Source organism: Poecilia mexicana, unplaced genomic scaffold (genome assembly GCF_051168715.1).
Source record: "Poecilia mexicana isolate PSO_F unplaced genomic scaffold, ASM5116871v1 scaffold_10, whole genome shotgun sequence".
Lineage (NCBI taxonomy): Eukaryota > Metazoa > Chordata > Actinopteri > Cyprinodontiformes > Poeciliidae > Poecilia > Poecilia mexicana.
In genome coordinates this window covers 5655910-5679646 of record NW_028263379.1, presented here as the reverse complement: position 1 = coordinate 5679646, position 23737 = coordinate 5655910, and the positions used below count along the sequence as shown (strand labels likewise).

The 23737-nt window shown below is 38.3% G+C and overlaps 1 protein-coding gene across 1 annotated transcript; it reads left to right on the top strand.

Annotated features, from left to right (window-relative positions):
• The first annotated feature begins 3161 nt into the window (after positions 1 to 3161).
• gpm6aa (glycoprotein M6Aa) lies at positions 3162 to 23278 on the top strand. The gene is made up of 7 exons (XM_015006559.2): positions 3162 to 3758; positions 16907 to 17099; positions 17305 to 17461; positions 18712 to 18865; positions 19353 to 19429; positions 19961 to 20026; positions 21405 to 23278. Exons 1-7 carry the CDS (start codon positions 3722 to 3724, stop codon positions 21555 to 21557), a joined length of 837 nt encoding a protein of 278 aa, XP_014862045.1. The 5' UTR covers positions 3162 to 3721; the 3' UTR covers positions 21558 to 23278.
• The last annotated feature ends 459 nt before the right edge of the window (positions 23279 to 23737 follow it).

The window sequence follows — 23737 nt, the reverse complement described above, 5'->3', positions numbered from 1 at the left end:
ATTGTTTTTGTTATTGTCTTTATATTTTCAATCTAAATTCAGAATCTATGTTTTACAGATTCTGCCTATTTGTGGATTTATATTCAGCATACCTAAAATATTTGAAAGAAAATGCAGTTTGCGAAGCTGAAATATCTTAACATGCTATTGGCTGGCGTTTGTAAAACAGCCAATCCAGGAGCGCCACTCATCTTCTTCGGTGGTATTTGGTTGAACCCCAAGACGATAAGGAAAACCAGATGTTGGCTTCTGCTGTTGTACCAAGTCAGTTTCCACTATATGTATGATGAATACTAGGGTATATTTGGCGTTTGAACTATTAAAATAAGCATTTAAAATTGTTTTTAGAGGGTTTTCAAGTATTAGATGTCAGGTTTTCACTGTAGTCTTCACATTTTGCCTGATTTATTTATTTTTAATTTATTTATTTTGATCATGCCATAATGTCACACAAGGAAGCAGGTTGCCTTAAAATCCATCCCTGTGTGCCTCCATTGAACTCCGATGTTGTCCACTGTCTTTACGGTTCAAGTCCCATATTGTTTAAATGAAAATACATTTTAAGGAAAGTATATTTTGGAATATGATTAAAGTAATGAAAGACTTTGACAGTAGTTGGAAATCCGAATGAAAATCACGTTGGTAATCCTAACTGACATAAGCAGGACATGTTCAGTTTGATTTAATGTCAAGGAATAAAGGGATATCTGTTGTTTTATAGGTGGGTGTAAATATCAGACTTCCTCTGTCCATCTGACATGCAGCAGCCCATTCTGGTTTAATGACACTGTGGGTTTTTTCACAGCCTCCCCCAGAGGAGCTACAAACTGACCTCCTTAATCTTTCAGGACCTTTAGATTTCCCTCAGCCTGACTGGGCGTGAACACACATCAGCACTTAAACGGAGGAGTCTGTCGCTGGTTAACTTCTGGAGATGAGGGACAGTGAAAATCAGAATCCGGATCCTCGGTGCCAAACTTCCCCTTCAAAAAATAATCACATTGTGAAAACTAACAATGAGAAACGGGATAAGCTGCTTCACACAACAGTTACAGCAGAAGGTTTATATTTATCCTGCACCAACTTGTCTCTCCAACTAGGCAATCTCTCAGGCCTGGTTGCTATGGCAACTGGAAAGCCCATACTGGAGAGCGACCAGGACACATTAATAAGCTTAGTGCGAGGTTCTTTGGTTCCTTCTGTTGGTAATAGGCACAAGCAGTAGCTTAGACTTTCAAGGAGCCTATTGTGAAATAATATGTAAGCACATTAATCTAAGATAGTAAACATGGGTCTTAAATCCTGTTAAAATATTAAAATAAATCGCATCTGTGATGAAAATAGAGAAAGACAAGTTGAATGTTAGAAAGCAACAGTGCCTTAAAATGCCCTCGGAAAGTGTTTCACCATCTGCTGAGTTTTCCTATCAGCTTCATGGCACCCAGAGCAGAAGAATCTCTGCTAGTTAGGGTGTGCGTGTGTGTGCATGTGTGTGCATGTGTGTGTGTGTGAACTTGACTGGGCAAAGGGATATTTTGGAGCTTTGGAAGCTTAGGATTCCCCCACAGAAACAGCCCTCCCCCATTTCATGCAGCAAATCTCTCATCCCCATTAACAAAGCAACAATAAGCTGATCTGTAGTTATCCGGGACAAAGGTTGGGACTGCGCGTCTGTCTGCTAGTCAAGCAACAGCTGTGTGAAAGTCATCTGCATGTCAGATTGGATGCTTTGTTTCTGCAGACCCAGTATTATATTAATCCATTTCTATTAATTCAGACTCAAAATCTGCTGCAGGTTCTGCTGAATGTAAATATAAAATGAAAACAAGAAACAGAAAACTGAAGAACCTCGCCCAGGAGTCTCTGCAGACCCCACACATCCTGGACACAAACTAAAAATGTATAGAATAGTGTATTCATAAGCTCTTATACACTCAACATTGTTAGCAATTCTACATTTTTCACAAATCATAAAAGTAGATTATTCATGTTTATCTGACATGTATGAGTTTTGTCTGGAGTTAAGGATTCTACATCAATGTCAAATTTATTTATATAGCACTTTACAACATGTGTGATTTAAATTAGGATTTAACTGCAGATGTTTAACGTGTCAATATTCACACTAACAGATAGAACATCTTGTTGCATTCACATCTGCACTCAATCTGACCTCTGACCCCAGAAACTGCTCTGCTCCAAGGCCTTTTATTGACCTCTTAGCAGAAACAGCTTTCTTTCCCATTCCGATGGCATCCTGAATTTTCTCCGATCCCTGAATGTTTTAATTTACCCTGAACTGTTATAATTATAAATCGTTTTGGAATAACTTAATAACTTACATTTTCTTTTCTTTTTGCTCACTTAGAAATTCAAAACAGAAAATAATTTAGAATTATTTACTTTCAAATAATTTATCCGTATTTCATCTAGTTTTTTTTTGTTTTGTTTTGTATTTTTGATTAAATAAATCAATAAACAATTAATATCACTCTTATTTATAATAAAATAATTCTTTATTAAATGTGAAAAAGTTGGTTGGTAAATCTTGATTTCGGCCAAAATCTTTACTTTTATTCTTCTGACAGGATTTTTTTTCTTCTGACTGTTATGGACCCATGTATCACGTCCATGTCCAAGAGCAATGCTCTGGACTTTTATTTTTTTATTTCACCTCCTGTTGGGTTAAATATTTCCTGCACATTTCAGGGTTTCTATCAAACATCTCAGTTACATGGAACAAAGGCTCTGAAAACATTACTGAAGGTCCCATTAAAGATGATTTCATTCTTCATTTTTATCACTATTTAGTTATTTTTTTGCTTGTTATAAATGTGTATGCTAATTGTTCTCTTTATGTGGTGTTCACACTTTATTCTTGTTTTAAATGTCATTTTCTTCTCCTTTGTTTCCTTCTCTTTTCCTGTACACAACCTGGATTTACCTTGTGAATAAATGTTGCTAAACAAACTGGCCTCTCCTCGCCTTCAGATCACTGAAGGTGAAAATAAAATATGCTTCTTTGAGAAAACACTACCTACTTGGTGATTGTGTAATTGAATCAGTATGACTAACAGGATTAGGAGAATCCTATTTGAAAATAGCCCCCTCCCTCATTTAGGGTGGGAATGAGTTAATGCAGCAGAGCTACAGTGTGTGTGTGTGGGGGGGGGTGATAATGGGTGTAACCATTCTGTCTGGAAATCCAGGGGCGTTTAAACCAAGTAATGTTCAAACAAACTCAACATGACGGAGAACATGACACAGGCTGAGGGTCTCAGCCGTCTAAACCTTCTGCATGCCTCGCTGTTCTAACTCCACATTTTCCAGAAACGGGTTCGCTCTCAGAAACAGGCTTTTGTTCCACATTCTCTCTGCTGCCTCATAAAGACCACCCTCTGCTCAGTCCAAGCCCCCTTCCACCTCCTCTTCCTCCTCCTCTTCCTCCGCCAGGGACCAGGGAGGTTTTCAGCACTCGCCACGGTGGCTCACAGTGGACAGCACCACAAAGACTCACTGATTCCTTTGCATCATCCAGACACCTGACAGAAACCACAGCTGACAGCCAGTCTCAGCGTCCACTAGAGACACAGAGACAGCGGGAAAGTGATACAAGAGAAGCAAAGAGGAAGTCTTCTGTGGATTATCTCTGATATAATTCAGATTTTCAGCCTTCAATCCAAGCAGGCTTTTTCAGTTAGTCTAAAACAGAATCAGCAGCATGGAAGAAGACCTGGACGAGGGGCAGACCCAGAAAGGTAAGGTTTGACATGAAACAGAGATTGTGTTGCTGGTGGGTTAGGCGGGCAGCAGTTTGCGGTGCGTTCTTTGTTGGGTATCGTGTCTGAGTGAGCTGCTTGGGTCGCCAGAGGGGCGTGAACGGCTGCAGCCGTGGCTGGGCTGCCTTTGTGTGCTCCATGAGGATTTCATGCTTGTCGTGACGGCTCAGAGAAAAACACGAACCAAACCGAGTCTCTGGTTCTGCTCTTTGTCTCCAGTGTTGCAATGCTTTTCAATGCTCACTGTTGATTTAATGGAGGAGCTTTTTCATTTACTTAAAACAGGAGCAACGTTTGCTTTGCATGAAATCCCAGCACTTTCCCAGCATGAATGCTTTAAAGGAAACTTTAATGCAGGGGAGGGAGAAGATTATTTATTGCTTCAGTGAAACATTGTCAGTATTACAAAAGAAATCTTGACATGTCACGTCAAAAACATCTTTGTTTGTGCCTGAACTCTCCCCTCCTGAAATCCACTTCATGTGACAGGCATGGCTTCATATGTTTGTGTTTTGCTCCCCTCCTCCAGTCCCTCTCCTCTGCATCACACACACGAGCTGCAGCAGCTGCCACAGACCCGTCCTTATCATCTAATTTCTATTCGCCCACTCCTTCTGATTACACTTCAGTTATGCAGAAATAATTCACTGTGTCTGCGAAAGACTGAGGCGGCCAGACTTATAGAGCTGCAGAATCAAACCAACTCACTGCAAATAGAGGAAAAGGCGTATGTGTGTGTGTGTGTGTGTGTGTGTGTGTGTGTGTGTGTGTGTGTGTGCGTGCGTGTGTGTGTGTGTGTGTGTGTGTATGAACACACTGAGTGAACATAAAACAGAAAGACAGACCTGAGGAGCTGCAGGAATGACAGAAATATCGAGACAGAACAATTCTGGAGTGGTTTTGTGCCACAGACTGAGAGTCAACATAACATATGTTACCCAAACACAAAAACTGTATGCATCTATAATTTTAATGTTTTACTTAAAAAAACATTATAATTATTATCATTATTATTATTCAGGCTAAAGTCTCATTGAGAGAGACCAGAATTTCTAAGGCAGTTAAAAATAAATAAACTAAATCAAATCAACCTGTTACCATAACAATGCTAGTGATGTCATATGCTCCACACATAAATATCTGTAAATTACAGACCAAATATAAGTGGCATATGGCTGTGCTTCCTAAATCATATAAGTGATCTATATTTAATTTAAAAAATAATATTTAAAAAAAATTAAACTATTCTTTGAAATTAATTATTCAGGTAAAAGTCTCATTATGATTAATGTATATTTTTAAAAAGAATCTGTTCATTAATGTGATAAAATCAATCTGATGGATGACAAAACCTTTTGGTATCAAATTTAAATATAGAAACAAAAATGAATAAATGTGTTATTACTTGACATTTATTTACTTTATTAATCTTTATTTTGTCTCTTTATCTTACATTTGACTACTTCAGACTGACATCCTTCATATGGATCCAGGAGTAATGACACAAAATGACACATTCAGTTCAATAGTGTTCAATGATTATTTGTTTGCTAAAACAAAACTCCTTGAAAGCTCGAAGAAAAAAAAGGGATTAAAAGTTTTTAATATCCTGTTATCACCTTAACTACTATATCAACTTAAAGCAGCTTTCAAACATTAGCTAAATAAGCCTCTGGTTAATAAAGATATTAGACAGAAACTTGATGCATCTGATATTAAAGCAGTGACTAACAGATCCTCTTTGAAGAGGCCACATGATCAGAATGACTTCACTGAAGAGGCGAGATGAAGACTGAGGCTGTCCTCTTTGATTTCATGCCCATCTTTCTGTAAAATCCTGTAATCCACTGTAACAATCATTACTCAGAAGCAAGAGCCACACTTTGGTGCTGAGACACAAGAGATGGAGTCTGAAAGTATCGGATCACATGGATCTTTGACTATTTCAAAAGAACTTTCCCACACAAAGAGAAAATCAATTTCTAAAACATGTTTTTAATTCCTTGTTGCGGGTGTCACTGAGTGCACTCACTGCCCGCTAATTCCCTTCTGTCTTCCTCTTCTGAGGCTGCAAATCTCAGATTATGAGTCAGATGCACCAGGTGGGTTCTGCTCACTGAGCTGCTGGCCGACAGTAGGGGTCCACTCCACACATGAAAGTGGCCAGACGCCACAGGGAAGCAAAGCAACAACCTTTCTGAAACACAGACAGGAGGCTAAGATGATTAGTTTTCCAAGGAACCCCTTAAAAATGACAACATGAGGAGTAAAACTGTTCACAAATCATTCAAACTGAAGTTTTGAAAATGTACCCAGTCAGTGTGCTGATTGATGCTCAGTGGAAAAACAGGGAAAAGTCCACCTGTTAGCCCAGCCTGAGCCAAGAAGCTGCTCCACAAGGCACAGCGTGTCCTTCTGCTTCTGAGGTTTGATGAGGATTCTTACTTGGCACCAGATACATATCAAGGACCTTATTGATATTTTTATCAGCCTAAAATAGAGACTCTACGAAACAAACACAACATGTTACTTTATCCTGGAGTTTAGCGATACTTTTGAAAGGTTCACAGAATTTTAATAATGTTTCAATTTTAAACTTGCATCAAACTCAAACTGTTTTCAGTACAACAATCTTCACAATCTTCTCATCTCTCCTCTTTCTGAAAACAAAACTGCATCACTTCCTTCATAAGTTTTAATTTTCATGGACGACTCATCTTGTAAAAGAGACTCCAGTGGTCTTTTTAATGTCCTGTTTCTGCCACTTCTGAGTTTTTCAACAAAATGGCAACAACAACCCTGTCTGCTCATTTCTGCCGCATGTCTCACAGTTAACTGGCTTCTTTGCTCACCGTTACACTCAATCCACCGTCACACCCAAAGCGCAAAGCTGATTCATATGAAAATCCACTCCAATCAATGCCTGTAACCCCAAATTATCCCTTCAACTCTCTTTAGTCCATGATCAACGTTTTTTATAAATCCAGAAAAAGGGAAACTTTATAATCTTGTGAATCCATCACAGACGCCATATGGAAAATCAAAACTCAAAATTGATGTTCTGATCTAAATGATGTTTTTTTTTAACACAACTATAATCAGCATGGTATACAAGTTTGAAACCTCGGGTTACATCCAGACATAGGTTCCTCTATTATTAGAGAATGGCTTTATCATTATTCTGAAGGACAGGTGGTTTTAAATGAAATAGTTTCAAAACTTTACATTTGGTTTTCCAGGTCTTAATATGAAAGACAAACAGAAAATTGAGTAAGTAAAATGATTGAACAGATTCTATTTCTTATTCTTTTTCTAAAAGATATTTATACTTAAACACAAATGAATGTATTTATTTTCAGATAACATCTGATTAAGTGACATATAACATTTTTTTTATCCTCAATAGAGTCACTGAGTAAGCGACTTTCATTTCTTTTAAGTTGAAAAACATGTAAAGATGTATGAATTGTGATTACGACTCAGTAAATAAGGTCTGTTTACTCAAATTTTTTAAATGTAATTTTTACTTTAAAATACAAAAAAGTAAAAGTAAATTATTTTTAAACTTATTTAGATTTAATTATTCTAGAACTACACGTTTCATTTATGTATATTTGTATTTAATATACAATGCAACACAATATTAATGACAATTTTTAGTAAGTTGTTTTCAACTTATCTAATAGACAGGTTAAGTTTTAGAGTATTAGGCTCTGAAGGGTTTAGCTCAGTTTGATGTTAAGCACTAAAACAGTATTTTTTATTTAGTTAAATAACCACAAACTGATCCATCCTGATTTGTAAAGTCAAAGGACATTAGATTTATAAATAAAATCTCTTGAAGAGACTTCAGCATCATGTTATCTGAGGATTTGTGGAACATCCATAAATCCAATAAAGCTTTATTACTGCCAAATGTTCAGACTGTTATAAAGAGTCTGTGCAGCAGTGAGGACCCTGGCCAAACTGAGGTCAGGTCAGGGTGCAGCAGCAGAATTTATCCAGTTTTGGCCGTGTTATAAAACATGAGTCTTGTGTCCTCGGTGCGCTCCTCCCTGTCTCATTGTTTGGAGTCCTAACCTGTCCGGTCCTGAAGAAGTCAGGGGACTTCCTCCAATTGTTCCTTTCACCTTTTTTGAGACTTTTCTCTGAAAACATCATGACGACTTCTTATTGTGCCAAAACAACTGATTGTCCTGTAAATCCTGTGATTCAACATCTAATGGTGGTAATAAACATGACTGCAATATTGCTGTAGTAAAATTATCAAGCAGTAGTATGCTTTAGTAAAGTTTAAGTTGCTGGTCAGATAAACTTGAGAACATTAAATAGCAGAAAAAGGTTTTGCTTTGCAGCTTTCTCATGAAATTCCTACATTCCTTCTTTCTTCATAGTGAGTTCATTTCATGCAAATCTCTGGCGTTTTTCTTTTTACATTTATCGCTTAGTTCCTGGAATGAAGTTAAACAAAAGAACGCCCCCAGTCTATCAGCCATGCAGTTTTTCTCAGACTCTTGTATCTCTGAGGAGAAAAAGAGGAAATTGTTCGCCAGGCCTTTGGACCTGGCCCTCATCGGCCCCTTGGCCCTGAGGGCTCGTGTGTGAAGTGCGTCTCATTCACTATTGTCCCACTGAATTTGTTGACATACAGTAAAGTGGGTCATGGCTCTGAAGTACTCGCTCTATTCTCAGATTTCGCGCTGGGGTTGTCATGGCAACCATACTGGTTGATTAAACATGCGCAGAGGAGATGGGGGAGCAGGAAAGAAAAAGAGCGCTTGCCGCTCGCTACAGGAGAAATGGTGTGCAGTGAGAGGGGGAGCGGCATAAAACGGAGCAAGGAAAGCAACGAGACAAGCATGTTATACCCTCACACTGACACAGATCCACCATCCCCCCCACCCTCCTTTCCCTTTAAGTCCGCGAACGACCCACCACCTCCCTGCCCCCATACATAACTCCTCTGATAACGAGCACCAGCAATCATGTCTGATTGGATGCATTGTGGTGCAAACTAATCATAACCAAACAAACATGATTAGGTATTCTCTACTGATGTTAAGTGCATTGTTCTAGTAGGATCAGATTTGATTTTTCATACTGAAGACATTCAGGTTACCTGACTTCACATTTCTACCCAGATTTATTTCTGCTAATTACATAGATTTGAACCTATATGCAATTTAAATGCAATTAATCCCTTTTTTCCCCCTATGTAAAGATATGACACCTTTATATTGGTGTGTTTTTGGTACACCTGTAAATCTGACACACTAACAACAGTGATAGATGACAAACTGCTTCTCTAGACCCATTGGGGTTCATTTCTGCTTCTAAGCTGGTCTGATGGAACACTGGAAAAGACTATTGTGTTCAAGTTGTGCTAAAAGGAGTTAGCCTATCAGTGCAGCTATTCAAGCATAAAAAAGCATCTCAATGCTAAACATGTAGCAGCAGCACACACGTCCCCACCGCGAATGTCAGCGTCTCCAGTCCACTAAAGAAGCTCCAAGAATGATCAGGGTTTCCTAAACACTGGGCAGCTGTATGTGTAGAGAAGTACTTTGCACCAGTCTGACGGTTGAATAAAATAAATATCTGATTAAAAGCAATACAACCTTTAGTAATTTAGCAGCAAAAAGGGTTTCTGAATTGAAAATGTTGCTTAATTTGTGGATAAATGGTTTGATTAAAATGCAATTAGTTGTAATCAATTAATTAAAGGCCTGGCAATTAGCTGCATTCCTTTTCATTTCGCCTTAAATGGTGCTACATTTGTGAGGTAAAAGCACTTTTTAGTTGAGCAGCAGAGTTGAGTAAGTGAGTTGTTCCCATGAAAACCTTGTCAGTTCTTCTCCAGCAGACAGTTTAATCTGATATTACTGAGATCTCACAAAATCTGAAGGAACTAAACATACTGAAACTTCAGAAATACATGGAAGAACCAAACAACCACGAGAGCCTATAACCAGGCCTGGTCACACACTGTTGTGGGACGACCTCTCACTCTTCTACTGGAGGATTTGATTAGCTTTTTTTTTTTGGCCACAATCCAGATCCTCTACTCTGCTGCATAACCTCCAAGTATTTCTCATTTCCAAAGCAATGAAACATGTTGCCAAGGAGCATTGTTACTATAAAAAAGAAACCCCACAAATTTCTGAATTTTCCCTGATAAAATATGTTTTTAGATTTGAGAACTTGAAGAGGAAACATCCTATAATAAAGTAAAGAAGATTATTCATATTTACAGTCTTTAAACTCTTGTTGAAATCCACCTTAGATTTAAAGAAGTTACTGGATTATCCGTGTTTCTCAGATAAAGGTTTATGTATTAATCAAACATAACATTCCTACAGCCACACTGAACAAACTGGAGTATTATTGAAACGTCAATTTATTTCAATAACTCCATCACCAAGTGAAACACATTATAAGTTATACAAAGTGATGTTTTAGCACCTTTATTTCTCCTAAGTGGTAATAACTTTACATTTACAGCTAATGAAACATATTTAAAATTAGAACATCAGACCAATAAAAATAAATAAATTAAAACAGGGATGTGAGCTTAATAAGAAGTATGTTTAATGCCTTCTTAAAGGTTATTTTCAAAAGGTACTTTTAATCTGACAATTGAGACTCCTATCCTAAATATGAGTTTGAAAAGAAACAAAAATGATAAAGGAAAGGATTTTAAACTTAATTCTGCTTTGCAACAGAAGTTATAGGAAGGAACTGAACTTTGAAAATAATATCTAATATCTTAACTATCTACAATATTGGGGTAAGAAAAAAGGGGAGGAGATATTAAAAGTTGCAGAATCGCCTTTATGATGGCTTCTCAGACCTGAAGACGAAAACGGTGTCTACTGTGGGTCAGACGCAGCTATTTACGGTGATTTCTCTTCCTGCACGTTTTGTGTTTCGTCTCGGGGAATCTGACTCCTCCTTTCCTTTCAGCTGGTTTTTCTGCTGCTGCAGCAGTCCTGTCTGCCAGGAGGTCACTCAGATGGCAGGAGGTACTGAACTCTCAGATTCCTCACTTTGGATTTGGAAATGGGTGACAAACTTTAAAAAGCTCCGTGAAGGAAGCTGAGCAGAATGTGTCTTCCTGGACGAGACGCCATGAAGGACTCAGCAACCAATCAGAGGCAGATCGGTGTAAAGTGTGATTGCATTTATATTAGATGGTTGTTAATATGACTGATTGTTTTCAACCACATTCTTCAGACTCAAGAGACTGAAATTACCAACAATGGCAGATAAATGTTTTCACATTTGAGCTTCTGAATGCTTTTTATCAAGTAAAAAAAAACTTACGCTGGAACAGGAAGGATCTTTGACTAGACCGACGGTCCATAACGGATATTTTACAGGGACTTGGAAGAAAGCAAGTAAATGAGGTGAAATGTGCAAATATCTCTTAAGTTTTGCAGGTGTTTGGTGCACTGCAAAGGTCAGAAGATCATCTATCACTGATCTAATATTAGAAAGTTTAGTCTAGTTTTAGTTTTCAAGATGAAGATATTAACTAAATTAACACATCTCACATCCTTTTATCTGCTTGGTTTGGACAGCTTCTTATACTGTACAGTATTTATAGATATTGGATCGTACTTTCACTTTTGCAGGTATTAGGAAGTACAAATGCATGACTGCAAGCATTATTTACCCAAATGGTGTTGGAAGTTTCACAAGTTCTCCATAATTAAGCAGCCTGGTCTCATGAAATGATGAATGAATAACACCCAAACTCATGTTTTCCTTTTCACACGTCACAGTGTGAGCTTTAGCCATGACCCTAATCATTCTTTGTGTCACTTAATGCTGTACGATTACAGACTCAATGGCCAAAATCGGCTTAAAACCATGACACACAAAAAGGTGCCTGAACACGGCACACTGGATTATAGGTTTCCAAAAAGGCTTCAACAAATGATGGTCAGTGTAATGAATTTAAAAATGTTGACTGGCTCTTTCTTGGTGAGACTAATCAGGAGTCAAATGTAGACTTCTGTGGATAAACTGTAAATGCTTTTATTCATACTGCTGTGAATTTCAAGTTTTATCTCAAATACAATTCTTGAGTAAGAAATTAAACATTTACAATGCATGAGGTGACTAATGAACGAGACTGATGTAAAACGATGCATTTTCCTCAATTTGTACAACATTTCGATGCTCTGGTGCCTCAAAGGAGCAGTAAATCCTTCGTTAATGAAACCCACCATCATCCTGAGCCGTCTTCCCTCTGCTAGACGTCATTTAGCTCTGAGCATATTTAAGCACTGAAAAGTTGACTGGGTCACTGAGGATCTGAGGATGTGTGTGTTTCTTTTGCCTGCTGGATGTGACACTGACAGATGGAGCAGCGGTGGGAGGTGTGAGGTGGGGGGGCGGTGATCCTTTCTCTTTGTCTGCTGATTGGGCCGTGGTGTTTTGGGGTCACATTCACTTTTTACACCTGTTTGTTTTTTTTTGGAGAGGTTTTATCATATAAGGATGCATTATGCAAATCCCACAGAGTTCTTTGTTTAAATAATTAAAATGTTAAAATCCTTTTTATTTTGCACCATGATGTGTTTAAATGTAACTGATTCTCAACCGATTTTGAGCTGATTGAGGTGTTTCTAATAGGATATGCAATACACAGTAAAGGCAATCTGCAACAAAAACAGTAGGACAAAATTCTTAAAGTTCACAGAAAATACTTTAAAAAAAAACAACAAAAATGTTTTTACATATTTTCAGATCTACTATAGCTTCCTTGACCCCTAATATAGCATGGGATATTTTATTTTTACCATGGCTAAGCAAAAAGCATGAATAAGTCATGTGAGAGGCTTCCATGCGGTTGTATTGTGCGACTCCTAAATTATGGATCAAGCACCCAGCAGCTCCACCTCATCCTTCATTGGCCCAAACTTTGGTCAGTTAAGTTTGGCAAAGAGTTACGGAGAAGAAAATCTTGTTTCTCTGTATCATTTATTCATCGCTGCGCTCATTCAACATATATATTTATAGATTTCTATCGGGGAATCAAATGGTCATTCTGTCTTTATATTTCAGTATTTAGTGAATCCAAAGTGTCTCCATTCCACAAAATTAAAAGCAGAGAATCAATAAAACATCACTCATGTTACAGCCCCTCACTAATGCACACACTGCGCTCATCCAACCCTGTATCTCCACTCTGCTGTTTCCATGGAAACATGTCCTCTCACTAATGCACAACAGGCTATTTTAATTATAGCTTAATAAGCAAAAATAATTAAGACTTCTGTTTTTCCTCCGTATGAATTATTGATAATTGACTTGATTATGCTTCAGATGAAAATGAGCAACATTAAACCAGAAGGAGAGAACGATTTTTGACTTGGTGTAATCTGTGAGCAGGAATGTAAATAATGCAAAAGTAATAAACATCAATTGAGGCCAGGCCATAAATCTTTTATACGAGCGCTCTTTCCCCATCATGTTGAAATCGTCTCTGCATGGCTGCAGCAACACATTTCATCGGCACGGCTTCAAAGTGTATAAAGAGACACAGTCTTGTTTTTTTAATCAACGCTGAATGAGAAAAATCACAGCTATGACTTGAATAGGTGAGAAAAAATGTCTAAAATAAAAACCACAAAAAGAGATTATTACCAGAAAACATGTTTTTGCTCCACCTGTAAGGCATGAAACCTATAAGATGTTTGTACATTTAATGTCTGCTTCTGTGAATCTCTGATGACCAGATAGCAAATGTGATTGGCTGCATCTATCACGCTTCATGTGAGTCACCATTGGGTCAATAAATCCAGTCATGAGACTGAGAGAAGAGAGGTGGCAAAGTCACCGTCTGTCCTGGAGGATTTTCAAACAATCTGATGTTTGAGGCAAGTTTAAGATGAGAAGAAACAACAACATAACGCCACCAACAGGAAACTTGTGTTAGAAAGGAAAAGTCCGGTAGGGACAGGGGCGGATCTACAGGAACTTGGGGGGGAGGGGCTGTTGCCTCCCTCAGTAAAGCCAGAAACAACTAATAGCATTCAAATTAAATATTAATTCTCCATAAATATGTAATTATAAGTTCAGTCTTAAGTCCCAGAAAAACCTGGTGTTGGTTAGGGGTATTTTTAAAAAACATTCTTAGACCTAGACTTTATTGCCATTCCACAAAGATTCAACCCAGGAGGTCCAGCATCGTTACCTCGCCAAAACCTCTTGCCACGTCATTTTACCTGAAACTGGATACCTAGATATTCTTCTCCACATTCTTCAGACACAAGACAGACCAATATTTCCAAAAATTGAAGATAAATCTCTCTCATGACTGAAACTGTTCTCACATTAAAGCTTTCAATCACATTTTCTGTTGAATAAAATCAAAACTTCTGTTTTCTTATAGCTAAAAATGACAAAAGTTCTTCCAGTGGGTTCTGGATCTGCTCTGTCATTTGCTCCCAGTTGAATATTCTTCAAAAGCATCCAGAAGAAATCCTGATCAGGATAGAAGGAGGAAGTATAGCTACGTTTGTCCGAGATCTCCTCGATTTGGTCAACATCATTATCAGAGAAGTCTGGAATGTAGATGTTGAACTGAATCGAGAGTTTATTTTGTTTCAACTCTTTCCTTATCACAACCCAAAGGAGCTGCGCTGCTTTACTGCAGAGAAGCTCCAATCCGTCTGTCTCTGACTGACGATGACTTGTGAACAAGTCAACAAAATACTTGAATTCCTCAACCTGGAAGAAGCAGTTCAGTTTATTCACATTGAGAACCATGGCTTCAAAACTTTAAGGAACCTGCAGACTGATCCACTGCATGCTGAATACTATGGGTAGTAGAATCACTTCTTCTTCTCTCCATTTCTGTGTTAACACAAAGAGAATCACTTTGTGCAGACACCATTCATCCTCTGTGCATGTGAGGACTGGTTTGTGCTTCAAGGCAATACAGACTGCCACATAAAGTCAGATCCACAACATACTTACAAACCGGACAACCAAACTCCTTTTGACACTCAGAAAAGTCTGATGGACATGCTGTGGTGTTGGCAAGGATTTATTTTCCTCAACTAAAATATTCAGAGTAAGCATCTATGCATCAAAATCCTGCTCATTTAATCCAAAATCATTCAAACAACAAACCAAGAACAATGCAGAAGCTAAGTGCACTGGACTTTCTTCTTCATTCTTTCATCTATCATGTTGAAAACAGTCACAGGTTGATTCTGGAGCAAAGAAAAAAAATTACTTGCACAAGGTGTTGGGAAAAGCAAACATTCTCTGCGCGCCCAGATAAAATGGTTAAAAATTAAAGAGTGTGTCTGAAAACACATTCCACAGCACAGCAGTGGGTGAGGATGCAGATAATGAACCCTGGGAGAGGCTGGAGCCTTACCAACCGTCTGAATGCTCAGCACAGCCTGGCAGGCGGATCAGCTACTCAGTATTCCACTCAGGTCTACCATGAGAATCAGAAGCAGAGTTGAGGAGCAGAGATGTTATTTTGACGCTTAATTTGCAGAGAGAGATGGTGACTGTTACTGCTGCTAACATCTGATGCTGAAAACAATCTGAATTTGATCCTTTTTTTATCTGTGTTATAATTTACAATAACAAAATTAGGTTTTCTTTCGCAACAAATAAATGCATGCACACTTAACCATTGTTCATAAAGCCAATGAGCATGAAGCAGCCTTTGTTTATGTTATTAAAATGTCTGCTGGTTTATTTGCTGCAGTGCCTTGCAAAGCTTATTCTGCTGCAGCACAGGGAATAGGTTTAGCTTCTGCTGCTGTCTGTCTGAAAAATGACTGACTCAGAAACACAAACAAACACCCAAAGACATGGCGGTGACTCATAAATCTAACCAATTCATATGACAGCTGCATACATCAGCGTTTACAGTCCCAGCCTCTCAGGGACGAAGACGGACTCCTCCAAACTGGAACCGCAGCCAACCAGTCCCTGGTCACCCACAGCTCCTCTGGGGGTAAGACTGGCAAAAGGACAGGGTTAAAGGTCACAATCTCTATGTAAATCTCAGGATGGGATTTCATCCAATATAAAATGTCAGCATTGCCCACAGGGTTGGGCAACTCTTAGTATAAATATAGGGCTGGAGTCTTTAAACTGCAAAGTAATTGTTCCATTTTTAATTCATATTCCAAGGTAAAGCTTTTTCCTAATAAGCATTTTTAAACAATGGATAATCAAACAAAAGAATCATTTTGTTCAGACATTTTGTTTGGCATGTCAACTGGAGCCAGTTAAAGAACCAAAGGTCCAAATTTTAAAATTTGAACCATAAGTAACTAAAAGCCAAAACATTTAGCAAAGTTACAAGATTTTCTGAGTGGATATCATGTAAATGCAAGTAGGACTCTTTTCAATTTAATAGAAATGCAGATTATGTTTTAGAAAATGAAATGAGGAAGAATCAAACATTTATCTTTATTTTCTTTTTCCAGAATTGCAAAACAAACATTAAATTAAATTATTTTTAGGCCTTTAATATTACAGAGGATCACTGAGAATAATATGAATGTAATAATAAACATGAAAAAGAAGTGGACATTAAATGTCTCCTTCTTGGCTTAACATATGTAGAATAGAATAGAAACTGCACAGCTTAACATACACAAATGATGTGTGTGTGTGTGTGTGTGTGTGTGCGTGTGTGTGTGTGTGTGTGTTTAGCTGTCATAATTTTCATCTCTTGTCACTAATAGACTTATTCTGATTTGAGTTATGGTGTCAATCTTAATTCAGAAAGCAGTCTGTCCAAATCTCGTTTATCAATGTGGTATTTTAGAATTGACATGCTCCTCGTTATCCTAAAGAAAATTATTTCTAAACCATAGAAAACCATTCTCAGATTTAGTCTTGGAAGTTTCTTTTTCCATGCATGGATATCTGCTGCTCAACTCTCGTCTGAATGATGCAGATTCTCCACCAGTGAACTGAGACACTGGTACAACCTTCTGATGGAGTTTCCTCATTTGTGATGTTGGACTGAATTATTTATAATCCTGCAGACGGGAAAGTCGTGTCTCCCGGCTTGAAAAGTCTTCTTGAATTTTGCTCTGACTCAGTCAACTAACCGAGGAACCTGGCTGTGTTTCCAGGATGCTTGGAGTGTTGCATCAAATGCCTGGGCGGCATCCCGTACCCGTCCCTGGTAGCTACCATCCTGCTGTATGCGGGCGTGGCCCTGTTCTGCGGCTGCGGGCACGAAGCCCTGTCGGGCACCGTCACCATCCTCCAGAACTACTTTGAGGTTGTGAGGAGCCCAGTGGATGCGCTGGACGTCTTCACCATGTGAGTGAAAAACATCAGTTTGCAAAGAGAAACTGTTCAGTGAAAATGAGGATAAAAATAATCCCTCAAATCAGTTTCTAATATTGCTGAAGAATGTGAAAGTTTGTGTATATTGCTAAATTTTTTCTTTGTGTGAAGTTATTGTGAATTTCTATACTACAGAGTAATTTGAAGAACAAAATGGTTTTCTATATTTACTCTGCAGGATTGACATAATCAAATATGTGATCTATGGCATTGCTTCGGCTTTCTTCGTCTATGGCATCCTACTGATGGTGGAGGGATTCTTCACCAGCGGAGCCATTAAGGATCTGTATGGAGACTTCAAGATCACCACCTGTGGACGCTGTGTCAGCGCTTGGGTATGAGTCTGCACGCTTCACCATACACAGAGTTTAAACTCTCAAGGCCTGAGCGGTTTGATGGGGAATATTAATGAACAAACTAAGGAACACAGCAGACTGGTATTGTATTAACATTGTGTCTTGGTTACAATTTCTTGATATCATACTGTCACGTCTTAAACTACAAAAACTCAAATTAAAGTGATTAAAAAGCAACCAGTGCTTGCAGATTTCCTGTCAAGATCATCTTCAGACATAGTAACTTAAAAGATAATATAATAAAGAAAGTAAGCTATGGTTTAAATAAACTTGTTAGCATCACCAAATAGATATTTGACAGAAATAGAAAAATGAAGCAGAGCTGATTCAAGGCAACAGGAAGCTAAGCTTCTTCTTAAGACCCTGGAGGTCAACAGGAGAAACCAAAGGCTCTTAAACGCCCACAAAGTGTAAAGATCTTCAAATATAAGCATTTAAGTCAAAGAAATCCTGAATTAGCCAACCTTTCAATTAACTCAAATTATCTAAATTAATAGAAGATTACCGTAAACATGTAAACATATCAAGTGTTTCCTTTACATTTTTTAAAACTGTTATAGAAACAAACTTTTTCAAGTCCAAAATAATTTATTTCTGCAAATGTCATTCATAGATTTCCACCATATGACCTGCAAACCACCTTATGCTTAAAATGTTCAGAATGGTTTGTTAATTTTAATGTTTTTAAAATAACACTATTATTTGTAGATCTTGGCACAGTGCTCTCATATTAACCCATGTCCGCTTCTGATTGGCTGATCAGTCCCTCATGACAACTCCTCCCCAGAAGATCATTCAGCTGAGGAGGGGAACTGAGATTGGAGACTAAATTAATTTTATTAAGAAGGCTTGGACAACCAGGACACACAGGACTGACCAATCCTTCAGGATTGTTTAAGTTCTGTTTTTGTTTGAATCATGAGCTACATTTTGATCGTCTATTCTTGGGTAAAGTTGTGCAACACTTGGGTTTCTCCTCCATACATCTTGCATCTGTGCTCAACATCCGCAATTATTTATAAGTGTCATCAACATTCTGATTCTCTACACAATCAAAAGTAGGGAAACAACAGAAATCCAGCAGCCAGAGCATAAAGAAACCAGTACTACTTGCTGCAGAAGTTCTGAAAATGTGACCGGGAAAAAGCAATATTTACCTTACATTTATGATCTTACTAAGATGTCATATTCTTTTCAGTAGTTATCTGGTTTCCTGTGTTCATTTTCAGTTCATCATGCTGACTTACATCTTCATGCTGGCCTGGCTCGGAGTGACAGCGTTCACCTCCATTCCTGTTTTTATATATTTCAACATCTGGAATATTTGCCAAAACGACACTGTGCTGGAGGGGGCGTCGCTGTGCCTCGACCCGCGTCAATACGGTAACAACTTTTTTTCTTCGATTCTTTACCCTGTCCATTGCTCTCAGATTTATTCACAACTTTTGAAGTTCATGTGTAGATCATGCACCCAGAACAGCTGCTCTAGGTCAGAAAAATCTATAGCAAACTAGTGGCTGCACTTATATGAAGTGAACTTATATGAAGGCCAATATTCAACTCTGAAATTGTGATACATCAAAGCCAGGTTTGTCTGAAGTGCTCTTAATGTTTTCAAATCAGATTATGCTTATGATAGTAGAATTAGTGCCATATATTCCAGCCCATTAACCACCAGCAGGCACTCACACAGCGATTGAGTGTCAACAACAATTTGCCACCACAGAGACAATGAGAACTTGTCTCTGTGTCTCTTGTTCATATGAGAACTGTTTTATGGAAGCCGTTTCTACATTTTGCGGATTGTTTCTGTGCTCTGATAAAAGAAGAAAAACTCACCTGACAATAAAACTGTAACTGCTTATTGCAGGCATTGTCCCGCTTGCTGAAGCAAAAACTGTGTGTGCTGGATCAGAGAAGTTCTACAGGATGTGTGGATCTACTGAGGTAAAAGATTCAGTGACAGAAAATGTTATTTATTGCACTCTTTCAAGATATGTGAAAGAACCATGTGTGCAGAACCAAACCTAGCCATAAATAATGGAGGTTATGTAGGTATCCGTTTTGATACCTACATAAAACAGTGCACAGATGAGCAGAACGCAGCAGACAGGTTGGGCTAAAGCTATGTCGAAGTTTACAGCAGGATATGGCACAAATCAAACCACAGGACCTCCCACTGAGAATAACACTCAAGATTTGCAGCTACCAACATAGATTTGTGGGGTAATACAAATGCACACCAGACTTTTTATATCTTTAGTTGAAAAGCTTAATAAAACATTTACTTCAAAATTATGCACCAGCTGGTGTTTATTATGCAGGTAATCAGTTAATTCTGCCTCCATTTTTATGGATGGAGGCAGAGTTAACTGATATTTTAATGGCTATTTCTTTGTAATTCTTTCTAATCTGAATGTTACAATTAAAACCAGCCAGTTCTGTGTCAGTGATTAAGATGGTGTGATTTGTTTGCAGCTGGATATGACGTTCCACCTCTTCATCTGTGCCCTCGCTGGAGCAGGAGCCGCCGTTATTGCAATGGTGAGCCACCAACAGCAAAATGAAATCATTATTTCAAATGTACCTCAACATCTCCCAAACGCAGAACTCTAGAGATACCAGCAGAATACATCAGCTCTGGCTTGTGCATGATCTCATTTGTTTTAAGAAGAATGTGCATTCCTCTGATTAGCTGCAGGAAACTGAGGAAAAACGCTGGGAAACTGGTGACATTTTGTTGTTTCTCCTTGTGATTCCCTGGGAGATAAAAGAGGTAGACAGAGGAAAGAAGACATTTTGGTGCAGTGAAAGAGACAGGGTTCGTCTCCCTCCCTCTTTTGGAGGCGGCAGGCATGTCATGCTGTTGTCATGGAAACAGGGAAAAGAAAGGCTCAGAGATTGTTGCAAACATCGCTCAGTAATTTGTGCGAAGCCATTTTCTGAGAAGCAGAAAGTGGTTGCTAGACAGAAACCAATGGCGCGAACTGTGGCTGGACTCAATGCCTCCTCTGATTGTTTCTCTGCCAAACAGAAACCACAACAGAACCTCCAGCCAATGCTGGTAGTTCTGAACCACACAAACACGGCCAAGAATCTTTAACGGGAACACAGACAAAAGGGAGCAACTGAATCCAAACGTGTAAATCTGAAGGAGCTGACTGGATCTTAAAAAGGTCGAGCGGTGCAGGAGTCAGACCGACAGGAGAAGCTGTCTTATTAAAGCACAAAACATCCATTATAATCTCTGCTACCATGGTAACGTCATGGTTCAAGGCATGGACTGGCATCATGCTGCCACCTGGTGGACCACCAAATTAATAATAATAAACAACACAGTAACAAGGTGGCAAAATCTCCATCTTTCAGCACTCCATGTTTTCTATTATGACCCTCTCTGCTTCTCCTTGTTGAGCTGCGTATTTTAATAACAAATATTTCAACAAAAATGTTCTTGGAATTAAATAACAATAAAAAAGAGTAATCACATGACAATGATATACAAGCTCATAGAAAAATCTGTCAGGTCACAAGAAAAAGACTTCACACTAAAACAGGTTTCTACAAACCTTCCAGATATGTAACATTTACCTTTCTGTCATGTTGCCAATCCTCAGCTTCTTTAGTACCTTCACCTACCACACGTCCTGAGTTACCTGACTATCCTTTCCTCTATGCTACCACTTTCAGTACAAAGTGACAGTTTTGCATCTGTCCAAAACTCTCATCATCCTGAATCGAATTCAGATCTACAGTAATGTCTTCTTATCTTGTACAGTAAACCAGTGGTATTCCATCTAAAAGGTGTAATAAACTGAGGTTGTACCATCACGCAATTTAAGAAAATGGCTTCTATATTGTGAACAGTGTCAAATTAATTCATTTCTCTTGTTTATTTTGCATTTCTCCATTTTCCTCACAGATCCACTACTTGATGGTTCTGTCTGCCAACTGGGCCTACGTGAAGGATGCCTGCCGCATGCAGAAGTACGAGGACATCAAGTCCAAAGAGGAGCAGGAGCTTCATGACATCCACTCCACTCGCTCCAAGGAGCGCCTCAACGCGTACACATAGAGTCCAGCGCGAGGCCTGGCCCTGCCACTCCGGCCTCTCTCCCCCCCGCCTCTCCTCTTGCTTTCTCTCTGTCTCTCTCAACCATCCCCTCCTGAGGGGGGGCGGATGGCGCCTAGGGCCCTCGGCACTGCTGATGTAACCGGTGCGTCATGTGACAATGTGGTCTGGAGGTGCTTCTCACAAAGCTCCTTCGTCACAAGCAGCATCTCAAATGAAAAAAAAAACGCCCCTTTACCTCTCTCGTGGATGGGTTTTTCTAATCATCGTCATGGCAGTTGTATTATTCTTGAATACGAGTCGTTTAGTGCTGATTGTAGTTTTAGTGTAGTTTGTAGAATCAGAAGTAGCAGTAATATTTCAGCTTTTTTAAGTTTTATTATAGTTTGTGTATAAATCTTTTGTTTTTATTTGGTAATTTTGCTCATTCATAATTTATTTCTTTTTCATTGATTTCTGAGGGGGTCAACAGGGGCTTTAAAGGGTTTTTAAGCACATTTCTCATGTGTGTGTGTGGAGATTTCATGTGTAAGAGTGTTTTAAATGAATGAGTGGTTAGTTTTTGAAAATACTTTGCATCTCACACCTTAAAAAAATGCAAATTTTGCCAGAATTCCCAGGGATTAAGACACACTTTCACAATAAACAACTATTCAGTTTGTTTTTCATTATGAAGTAGCAAACCAACTAAATATTAAGAACCAAATCGATGCAAAGAAATCTCTGCTAAACAGAAATTATTATTAATATAAAGGGGGAACGAGCCAAGTTAAATTTAATTGAGGAGTATAACCTTGTCATTTAAATCTATTTTCGGAAAGCAGAGCATTATGAATACTAATCTTGTGTTTAAGCAAAACTCTGCACTGTAAATATGGTGACATCAAAGATGATCTTTATGTTTTTGCACTTCTGTTTAAAGAAAATTAAAAAGAAACGTATCCAGTCTCCATCAATCTGAACTAAAAAGAATGAGCCTGAAGCTGAGAAGTTTCTGCTGTAACGTCGGTCCTTGGTGGATTAATAAGATGTGATTAACGTGTGTGTCACAGATTTTATTTGTGTTTTATGACAGTAACTGTGTTGCCTACACATTTTGCCATACGGCTGCAGAAACAGCCCGTCACTTCATTGCCTGCTTTTTTTTTAACAGCCTCTCCCAACCCGTTTCATGCACTGACTTGACTTTTTCTGTGCTCTCTAGATGTAACCGCTTTGGTGTTCAACTGAAAGTTGGATAACTGTACTGTTAGTAAAGACTGTGAAATTACTGTGGATGTTTTTTGTGGCATGGAGATTCCTTAATATAGTCTTATTGACTCAAAAGTTTATTTCCTTCTTTATTTTTGTAATTTAGAGCGTCTTGATGGATCAACCCTTTGTTTATATGTGCAGTAATGAACCTCCCACGCTCACTGCATCTTATCCTTCTGATATTAGACCGTAGTCTTTGAGTTCTGTCTATTTAGTTTGTGATGAGCTTTCAATCATGTCTTAAAGCTGATTCTCGTACCAACATAACTTACTCTGTAATGATGAGAAAAAAATCCTTTCAGCTTCCTCCTTGTATTAGTCTTTTGTACTTTCACTACAGATGCTCAACCACAGGCTTTAAAGGAAATCTGTTTTGTACATCCATGTGCCAACAGCTAGAAGTGGCTTATTTGACCTGTATGATCAAATTTGCTTGCATAAATAAAATTCACTCGTGTACTTGTTAATAATTATAAGAGTCAAGTGTACATTTTTTATTTTTTATTTATTTTTTTTTACAATTTTTCACCGTGGGAACATTTAAAATAGGACTCTGCAGATGAAAAAAAATACTTGTCAAGATTGATTTTTTTTTTATTTTATTTTATCTTTTAGATTAACCTGAAAAAAGATGAAAAAAATATTTAGGTAAACATTTTAATTTATTTGATTTTGTCTTGTTTTATTTTATGGTTTACATTAACCAAATACATTTTGGTTAATATAAGTGATCGCCGATCACCTGCATCTCATTTCGCAGCCTGCCTGTGCAGCTGGTCTCCTCTTTCCTTCACTCTGCGCAAACGCGCAGCAACAAATCCTAAGCGATGTGGAACTATGACGCACTGAGTGAATGGGGAAGTTTGCTGCGTGTTGCGGCGGAAAATTGAAGCAGGTCAAAATGCATCAACACGACGAATCTAATATGG

Excerpts from the sequence above, each read along its gene's own strand:
- gpm6aa (XM_015006559.2), top strand. The coding sequence starts at position 3,722 with ATGGAAGAAGACCTGGACGAGGGGCAGACCCAGAAAG. Across the intron at positions 17,100-17,304 it reads GCGCTGGACGTCTTCACCAT|GATTGACATAATCAAATATG; the intron begins GTGAGTGAAAAA and ends TTTACTCTGCAG. Across the intron at positions 17,462-18,711 it reads GACGCTGTGTCAGCGCTTGG|TTCATCATGCTGACTTACAT; the intron begins GTATGAGTCTGC and ends GTTCATTTTCAG.